General features: G+C 43.5%; 1 protein-coding gene across 1 annotated transcript; it reads left to right on the top strand.

The window, feature by feature from the left end:
* Positions 1-250: 250 nt before the first annotated feature.
* LOC134577455 (protein transport protein SEC31-like) lies at positions 251-8,803 on the top strand. Its single transcript, XM_063436208.1, has 5 exons — positions 251-412; positions 618-1,081; positions 2,454-2,606; positions 3,162-3,298; positions 8,595-8,803. The coding sequence occupies exons 2-5, from the start codon at positions 688-690 to the stop codon at positions 8,739-8,741; spliced, it is 831 nt and encodes a 276-aa protein (XP_063292278.1). The 5' UTR covers positions 251-412; positions 618-687; the 3' UTR covers positions 8,742-8,803.
* The last annotated feature ends 1,484 nt before the right edge of the window (positions 8,804-10,287 follow it).

The following is a 10,287-nucleotide window of genomic DNA, read 5'->3' as shown; positions in this document are numbered from 1 at the left end:
ACTCCAATTTGCATGGTCAGACACCCATTAATCCACTTGTATTCATTTCAGGTGAATAGGAAGCTAAGGACTGAGAAACTCTTAGATCTATAGTCCTGTTAAATCATAGATCCTGTTTTTTTTTTTTTATATAATTAAATCACTGGCCAGGTTTTATAGCTAACCTTAATTAAAACCCAATTAGGTAAAGCAACATTTTATAAGGAGTAGGCACTGGAAGCCCAGATTATGTATAGAGTTGCTAGGTGTCAGGAGTCAGCAGGAGATTCACATTTGATTTAACACAAGCGACCATATTTTTGTGCTTGGCACCCAACTCTTTTGCAAACCATTTGAGATAGCTACAGAGTACTGTCAAACTCTTGTTGTTAATTTTTTATATATTTTTTTTAAACTTTTTTAGGTATATTAGGTAATTATTAAAATCATGCACTCTGATAATACAAAGCCATGCATTAAGAATGCCTATCCTTTTTAAACGTTCAGATTAGCAAAGTATATTGTTTTGATAATAATGGGAATAGAGAATTCTAGAATCTGTGGTAGGTCTGTGATTAAAGACTTATGTTGGCATTAGTAACATTGTATGTGGACTAAACTTTAATTTTGTATCTTAGATTAAAGCCTTGAAATCCTGACATCACGCAGGTGCCTACATTCGCTGTGTCAGAGGGAGCTGTTTTACCAATGAATATACCAAACTCACAGATGCAGGTGCCGCAGATGCAACCAGCTGGACAGGTGCCAGGGGTGCAGCAGCCAGCTGTGCAGATGCAGCCAGCTGTGCAGATGCAGCCGCCTGCTCAGATGCAGCCAGCTGCGCAGATGCAGCCGCCTGTGCAGATGCAGCCGCCTGTGCAGATGCAGCCGCCTGTGCAGATGCAGCCGCCTGTGCAGATGCAGCCGCCTGTGCAGATGCAGCCGCCTGTGCAGATGCAGCCAGCCGTGCAGATGCAGCAGCCTGTGCAGATGTTACGAGCCGTGCAGATGCAGCAGCCTCTGCAGATGCAACCAACTATGCAGATGCAACCAACCATGCAGATGCAACCAGCAATTCCGATGGCTGCCCCTGTGGCTCCTGGTAAGTAGGATTTCAAAAATTGTAATGTTCACTTTACATCAAGGGGTATATTCACTAAAATCTGAATGGATTTTATAGTGAATGGCTAAAAAATTCATCAGTGTTTGGTTGCAAATGTGCTGTATATTTTAAACCTCACATTTGCGAACGAAAGTTTGAAATAAGGTACAAAGTACCGTTGCTGATCTTCCTGCAAAAGTTGCACATTTTATTTGCACCAAATTTGCAGTTGGACCGCTTGTCAATTCTAAGCGGTATTTCAAAAAGTGGTCCTTGGTTTCCTGAGGGTTAAATCAATGGAGGGGTCCAGTTTACCCCCCATTATTAACGAATACCTGTCCTGGAAATTTCTAATTTCTCATACCTCCCAAATGTCACTTTTCAGGAGTGGCAGATCCTATTATTTTCCCAGATCCCTGTCCCTCTTTTCTATACGAAGTGCCTCTTTTCTAGGAACTCCATATTGTTGGTGTTTGAGTGTAAAACAAAACAAACTGGCCCCTGGTCACAACCCCACATACACCTACAATTAAAAGGAAACTATAGGCTAGGAATACAAAATTGTCTATATCTCCCTATAGTGCCCCCTCATTCACACCTGAAATCAGCGTGGATGTCCCTCAGTGCTGGGTCAAGCTCTGCCTTGGCTCCCCCAGGAATCACATGCGCAGTGCGTGCCACGAGCGCATTAGGACAGCCCCATCGGAAAGCATTGTATAATGGTTTCCTATGGGGTTTTGGGTAGCGCTGGATGTCCTCATGCATAACGTTGGGAAGTCCAGCATCAGTTAGGCAAACATGTCGCCTAATGACCTGGAAGTCCCTCTAGTGACTGTCAGGTAATTACAATTGTAGGGCAAAACTAACAGAAGAATTGCACCTAGACCACTTCAATGAGCTGAAGTGGTCTGGCTGCCTACAATATCCCTTTAATCCCTTTATCCCTATTGCAAAATTACTAGTCAATGTATAGACTAAATTTGAATTGCTATGAAAATTTGCTGCCCTTCTGTCAGTAAGGTTATTGGTATAGAATCTAAGCTAATGTCTGTTGGGAAAACAAACACTTACAAGCTGTTATCTTCCTTGGCATCAATTCCGATGATTCCCAAAGAGGGTCAGTCCTGGAGGAGGTGGGTGCCAGTGAACCAGGGATGTGATGGCTTGTATTGTCAGTGGGCAAATATTGCAGAAAAATGCTTATAAAGCAAGCTAAAATGCTTTAGGGGCCTGGAGTGTCCATTTAACACCTACTCACCTCCCCATCTACCAAACATTATCCAACTTTGTGTCCAGGTTCATTCATATTGCTTATGACTTCCATGTAGAGTGACTTCCTGTATGTTATAATAATTATTTCATATTCTTTTAGTGGTTACTCAGCCACAGCAGCAGCCGCAGAATAACGTAGTTGTTAATGTGCAAAATACCAATACGAATACCAATGAAATGGGATTGGCTATGCCATATGGACCGATTACATGGCGTACAGGGTTTTGCCAGTGTCTTGAAGATCTTCCAATGTGTAAGTGAAAATGTGAAGTATTTGTAATCATAAACTGAACTACAACAAACCAAGCTTGTGCCATCTGATCTAGTTACTGCGAACTACATTTGTTTAGGCTAATCACATGGAGTGCTCTGTGGCAGCTTTATTTGATCTCCGTAAGTCAGGCAACTCATCGATAACAGGAGAATAAAATGTTAAATGTATTAACCCTTTCAGAGCCAATAACACACTATGCCAGGGTCAGGCAACCTTCAGCACTCCAGATGTTGTGGACACATCAGGGGAGAGGTAATAATAATCCTTCGCATCTAGTGTCAAGGTTGCCTGCATATGGTCTATGCCAGTGTAATGTGTTCTTTGTAAGGATTTTTGTAATCATTGTAGTGGTTATGGTTCCAGGAATGCCTTGGCGTCCTCCCAATGTACATAGTCTCACTGCTCCACTTGCTTTCAGTAGCACAAAGGCCATTGGTGACTAAAGTTGCATAAGACATACTCTGTGTGTTATGTAATAGAGATGTGTGTGTGTGTATACGTATTATATTTTTTATAACTTTTCTGCACTACCAGGTTTATTTGGAGGCTTTTGTCCATTTTTATTTCCGTGCTATTTGTCAGCCCTCTATGGAGAGACATGTTGCCTTGGCCTATTACCAGGTTCGATGTTTGCTATGCGTACCGGGTTACGAGAGAGGTACAAGATTCCGGTAAGTAATCCTACACTTGCCTGGCTATTCAGTCAGTAAACTGACCAGAAAAGTTATAATTTTGGGGTAAGATGGCTGAAATGAAAATAAAATTTCCAGATATTTATCCCCCTCCCTCCCCCTCCCCTCCTCTTTCGCACTCGCTGGACAACTCACATTGTAGAGAGTAGCCCTGTTACAGTACGAGAGGCTTCTTTTAGCCCCTTCAAGACTTCTCCCATGGTGGTAACAGATGCATACTGTCCACATGCAGATCAGCAATCTCAGACATGAGCAGACATACCCAAATTGGTACTCCCCAACACATGCACTCAACTGCAGCAAGTCACATTTGTACACGATCCCCATTTTTCTCCTGTAGTGCAATGCGTGCGCTGCTAGTGCCTGGACGGAATTGCTGAATCTTTAATATACACTAAAAACAGAATATCACACGGGGAAAATAGGTAAACACATGTTATCTGAATTTGAATGTCTTCAGTTGTATAATTTCAGGAGAAATGACTGTTCCTCTTTAACAGATTGAATAGGACTATGGTACAGGATGTTCATCCTTTAATTGTGATAAGATGTTCCTGAAGCAGTAGTAACAGATGCCTGGTATGAGGTTTTGATTGCTGGTTTGAAGCTTTTCTTTGGCATATTGGCATCAGAACTAGTATACGGTAGGTTGGGCATAGGCAACCTTCGGCACTCCAGATGTTTTGGACTACACCTCCCATGATGCTTTGCCAGCATTATGGGTGTAAGAGCATTATGGAGGCTGTAGTCCACATCTGCAGTGCTGAAGGCTGCCTATCCCTGCTGTAGGTGATAGGGTGGAATAAACAATATAATCTTTCCAATTCTTTAGATGTTTAGTCACTGGAAGCGGTTTTGCTAGCTGGCTGTGGCTTTTCTGGATGTGTCTATTAAGGCACCTCAACACAAGCTGTGCTCTCTGGTTTCAGTTTAAACATGATGCCCTCAATCATAAGGAGTCTGGGTGTATAGATCTGCAAAGTGTTGGTCCACATTACACTCATCCATTATAGCTCTTAACAAATCTAGACAAGGAATGTCTGTTCCTAGTGGTAGGAGCAAGAATGTTAGCTCAAGTAAGTTATTTTAGTCAACATTTATATCCCTGGGGGTAACAGGAGACTGATTTTGATACTGAGAAGTGTAGTGAAAGTGTCTTGGGGAAAAAGTGTTCTAAGGGGGGGTGCGGAACCAGCACCCATGCAAGATGGTTGCAACTCCTGTGAGCGCCGAACTGCCATCCAGATCTGTGGCTAAAACGGCAACTTGGAGGCTTATTACACACTTCCTTCATACCCACAGAGCACGAGCAGACTATGGGACGCCGTTCCAAAATGCACTGAGTAGATCCCAGGCCCGGCTTCCGAGATATCCGAACTTTACTGCAGATGCCACAACAACCTGCAGCCTACTCCATGGCATCGTCTGAGGCAGAGAGTTAACAAGAGGAGGATTTCCCTGCTGCCGGGCAAGCTCTATGGCCAGGTGCGCCCCCCCCCCCCCCCCGGGCTCTTGAGATGGAGGATAGTGTTCCTTCAACTAATGCTGACATCAAAGCCCTCTTGTTGAATATTAAAGATGTTTCAAGCTGGCCACCCTGACAAGTCGCATCCAGGCAATAGAAGACTTGGGGGACCAGCAGGTGGCACAATCAGCTACTGATGCAGCTCTTACAACTGTGCAGAAGACATGTAGTGATATGAGTCTACAGCTGGCAAGACTAGAAGACCGGGTTAAAGCCTGCAACATCAGAATACGAGGCGTACCAGAGTCGGTCTCCCCAGGACAACTACCCCACTATATATGGTAACTACTGTCTACAATAATGTCACCTAAACAGGCAAAGCAAGCTGCTACTGCCTGCTGCTTCAGACTACTGAAGGCTGCAAAAGCACCCCTGGAGGCCTCTAGAGATGTGTTCCTTAAATTCCAAAGAGACTGACAAGACTGCAGTACTGGAGGTTGTGAGAGCATCCCCTTCCCTAACATTTGACGTCTCCCAGCTATCCTATTTCTGGGACCTCTCCAGGTTGGCAATACAGTGGAGGCATTCCCCCCCAGCCACCACCAAGCTCCTGAGACTTAAAGATTCCGTATAGATGGAGCCCACACTGCCTGGTGGCAGAAAAGAACGGCAAAAAGTTTCCGCTCATGCAACTCTGCGATGCCCCGGCTTTCCTCCAGGCCTTGGGAGTCCCAGTAGAAGCTCCTCTGACATAGGGCAGAAAGCGGGATCTTCCCATTTGTTCCAGGAAGGATCCTGGCGGGGACGACAGATGCTCCAGCTTGAAACAGTCTGAACTTTCACCTGGTTTACTCTTATAAGACCAAACCGCTTCTGATTTTTGTTTTAAAGTTTACTTTACCTTATACATTCCTCTGGCTCTGTAAGATGCTCTAACTTGCCTGTGACCTGCTATATATCCCCCACACCCTCTTAAGTGCCACAATTTAGGTTTATGCCCTAGTTTATTAAGACAGCCCATGGCACGCAGAGCACACCGCATTGGTCCTCACAATGAAGTTTGCAGGCAAATAGCTATACCAATAATGAGACCGGCTTAGTCTACGGTTTTCTGTTAAGTTTTTAATTTTAAAAAAGTGTTCTAATGTTGATAATGCCACTTGGAGGCTGGCTCTCCAACCAGATATCCTGTACATAACTTGCATCTTTGCCGAAGGTTAAAGGGACACTATTGAAGTGGTCTGGGTGCAGTGTCCCTGTCTCCCTTAGTCCTGCAATGTAAGTCACTGCAGTTCTTGAGAAACTGCAATGATTACATTGCAGGACTAAGATTGCCTCTATTAGTGGTCAGACAGCAACTAGAGGCACTTCTGGTGGTTAAGTTACTTATAAACTGGACATTCTCAAGCTCTGCATGAGGACATGCAGCGTCCATAAAATCCCCATAGTAAAGCATTGAAGCATAGCTTTCCTACGGGGAAGTGCAGGGTCAGATTAAGAGCCCAGTGGGCCTGGTGCTGACAATTATGATGGGCCTAATTACAGAATCTTATCGACCAAAAACTGTCATATCTACCAATCGTCATGTTTCTGGCGGAAGTGGTGCTGAAGGGAAACTCATAGGATGCAGCTATGAGAATAAAACACTCTATGCTAATATCTCTAATTTATGATTTAATCTTTCAAGTAAATCCATATCCCTAACAGTAGTGTCCAGTGAAGCAGGCAGTCAATGCGTGGGGTAAAAGGGTGGGCCACTGACGCAAATGATGTAATCAGAACTGCCCAAAGAGACAAACATGCCTTAAAAAGGGAGCAGGTCTGCCTAAAGAATTGGAAGGCCAACCTTACATGAATGCATGTCAGGCTGTCTGCCAATTATGCAAGGTGGCCAACTGAGGACATACTATGCAGACAGCACCCTGAGCGTGGCATAAATGCATCTGAGTTTGCTCCACACTTTCTAAGGACTGTCCCCAGCACTCACTGGTCCATTCCTCTCCTAACCTCCTCAAAAGCAGGCAGAAGCTCCTAGTATACAATCTGGGACAGAGAAAAGCTGTATGAAGGAAGTGTAGAAGAACGGGAACATGCCATAGTGTTAGAGACTGAAGCAGCAAGATCATTTGCATTGTGCACAAAGTCAGCTTTACCTTAACTAATTTCATGGTCGGTCAATCCACACAAGTTTTGTTCCCATACATCCCTCTAAAGTTTCCATAGTTAAGCAAGAGTATGTGAAGGAGAGTGTGTTGCCACCTTTCCTGGAAAAAAAGACCGGCCTTACTAATTTGCATAATTATGTATGCTTGCAAGGAGTGACCTGAGAGAATTCTGTAAAATCACCAAAAAACTACTTACATTTATTCTGCTGAATAAAAGATGGATTGTTCCCAGTGTGTCCCTGTCTCCCAGTGTCTTAGTGTCCCCTAGTCTCCTAGTCTTCCAGTGTACTCATGTCTCCCAGTATCCTCTAGTGTCTGTGTCCCCTATGTATCAGTGTCTCAGTGCCCATGTCTCCCAGTGTCCCCTAAACACTAGGGGTCACTTAAGAGACATGGGAACACTGTGAGACATTGGGACACTAGGGGACACTGGGAGACACTGAGACATAGGGACACTGACTGGGATATATGGAGACACAGACTTGGGGACACAGACAGTGTCTGTGTCTAAGTGTCCCCAGGTCACCCAGTGTCCCCTAGGGTCTCCCAGTGTACCCATGTCTCCCTGCAGCTTTTACCCCATCCCTCACTTCCCTGAGCTGCAGGCTGGGAGCTGCTGTCTGAACTCTCTGTGCTGTGTAGCTGCTCCCCCACGGATCAGTGAGTAGAGAGAGGCAGGGATATGCTGTAACTCCCTGCCTCTCTCCACATACAGTGACCCCTACTGGCCAGCGCAGGTATTGCAGAGTAATCTCTGTTTATACATAGAAATATGCCGGCATTTGTATTGCCGTTTTTTCTGCAAGACTGGCACTGGCCAGGTAGCCTCAAATACCATAAAATACCAGCCAGGGGGAACCCCTAAGAGTAATGTGTGTGTGTGTTAAAAAAAAAAAAAAAGCCCTGGGAAAGGACCTAATACGCTCACATCGCTTGCCGTGTATTAACACTCCCCGTCACATGACATCAGAGGCAGCAGAGCTCTGACCAAGCACTGAGGGAAATCGGCACTGAAATTGGGCGAGTGTTGTTTTTTTCAATACTTTCTGTGCTGGAGAGGGGTTAGCCACAAGGTAGGGGGGCCAGAGGTTCTATAGTGTAAAGAATACAAAGTTGTATTCTTTACATTATAGAATCCCTTTAACTGCTGATCTAATCAATAGCTAGAATATATGGCTGCCACCTGTACGGTATTTGCATGTGATACATATTGTGTTAATTGATGTAATGCTTGAAGATGCCACAAAGGTTGATGGGCAAACTAGTTTTCATATGTGTGGTATTCTGAAAATGTTTGTTGCAGAATAATTTTTTTTTTTTTTACGCAAATCCTGCCAGCCTGACTTTGTAGTGAATACTGATTTCCTATCACTTTGTGCACCTAAATCAACTGTTGTCCCCTCGCTTATTTTAATTGTCCCAATTGGCCACACCTTTTGATCACATATCGCAAATGTTTCTTTTTAATTCTTGGTAGGCATGTTCTATATTATTTCGTAAGCCAAACATTCTTATTACAAGGTAACACATCATTTAATTTGTCATGTCATGTGACTGATTTTATATTGTTACAAACTGCAGTTACATAGGCTGAAAAGAAGACTCTTATCCAGCAAATGATTTTATTGATCTTTTTATCATGCAGGGTAACCTTATGAACGATTACTGCTCAATATGCTGCTGCCTGCCATGTGCCATGTGTCAAATGGGACGAGAAATAAAAGGCAGAGAGTGGCAACACACGAGATTTCCCATGCCACGTCTACACTTCAATTACAACAGATACCGGTGACCAGAGTCCAACTTCCTTTATGTGTTATTATCTATTTATATATTAACTTAATAAACTCCTTTAACCTATATAGTTGTGAAGATTTGCTTTGCTTGGCGTTTTTTGTTGTTTTCCTGTTCAAAACAACGTGGGGAAACTGCACACCATTTTAAACTCTATGTACTGATGCTGTTACCCATTGACAGCGCAATATGACAGGCAAAACACAGGCTTGTCTTGATGTCCCATGCAAAGTCAATGGCTGGCTTCAGAAATCCTGGTAACTGGTGTCATTTTATTTTTGTAACTTATTTTTTTTTTTTTTAAATCTCCTCTTATTGTTCCTTACAATGACAAACCCCAGGGCCAGTTTCTTCAATATGCAACCCCATCGCTCAGCAGTCCTTTCATTTATACATGCATATTAATGTATGTTTGTTATAGTAAATCTGCTTGTGTACGATTTTGTTCTGCTTAAATCTAGATCTACATTCAGTGTAATGAATATATATCTAGATTTAAGCAGAACATAAATTGTTGGGTAATGGGTATTCAGTGCTGTGGGCGGGAGAGATGACGTGACGACGCACGCTGGTCATGTCTCGCGGTGAATGCAGGGAGCAAACGGGCTGAAGGCTGGGAGCGAGTGAGGAGACAGCGATACTTAGTGGTAAAAGCCGGGATAACTGAGAGGCAGCTCTGAGGCAAAATTAAATCGGCCCTGAAAGCAAGGGGGAGTGAATCCAGCACCTGCAAGTTGGAAGCGTGAAGAGTGTGGAGAGACTGTATACACACTCCAGACCATGTGTGCTCGATGCCGAGAGCAGAGTGAAGAGGGAGTAAGGAAGGAGTGGTAGACCTTCTAAGTAAAACCTCTTTTTATTTTTTTTTTATTTTTTTTTTAAAGAGGTTTGGGTGTCCGCAGGAATATTTTTTGTGACCAGTTAGGGTTGGTTTTTGGGTAACTTTGGAGCAGGCCTGGACTTCTTTGAGAGACAGGATAGCTTGGGAATAAACATACTACCATGGTTACACCTAGATGTTCATTACTCTGGTCTTCTGATAACATGCATTGAAAACTGGTTGGCAGGAGAACTGTTGGAGGGATGTAAGCTTTTGTTTTAGCTGCGTGTTGTAAAATGCAACTGAAAGCTTTGATCCTTATCATACTGTTATAAAGTAGATCAGTGTTTCCCAACCCAGTCCTCAAGGCACACCTACCAGTCCAGGATTTAAGGATTACCCAGTTTTGTCTAAGGTGTTTTTAGAAAAAAAAGAAAAAACACCTTAGACAAAACTGTGTAATCCTTAAATCCTGGACTGGTAGGTGTGCCTTGAGGACTGGGTTGGGAAACACTGAAGTAGATGACCCTAACTTGTGAAACCAGTCACACACACAAAGTTATATACAATATTGCAGTTTGGCATATCAATTCTTACATTCCCCACCTAGAGGGCGAATGACTCAAATAGAAAGCGAGCCCTCTAAAATAAATACAGTACTTGTATTATGTATGTTTTACTGAGACACAAGTGACTTGACAACCCCATATGTTTATAATTTAGG

Source organism: Pelobates fuscus, chromosome 11 (assembly GCF_036172605.1).
Source record: "Pelobates fuscus isolate aPelFus1 chromosome 11, aPelFus1.pri, whole genome shotgun sequence".
Taxonomy (NCBI): Eukaryota; Metazoa; Chordata; class Amphibia; order Anura; family Pelobatidae; genus Pelobates; species Pelobates fuscus.
The sequence above is the reverse complement of the archived record's forward strand: the minus strand, read 5'-3'. Positions and strand labels throughout refer to the sequence as shown.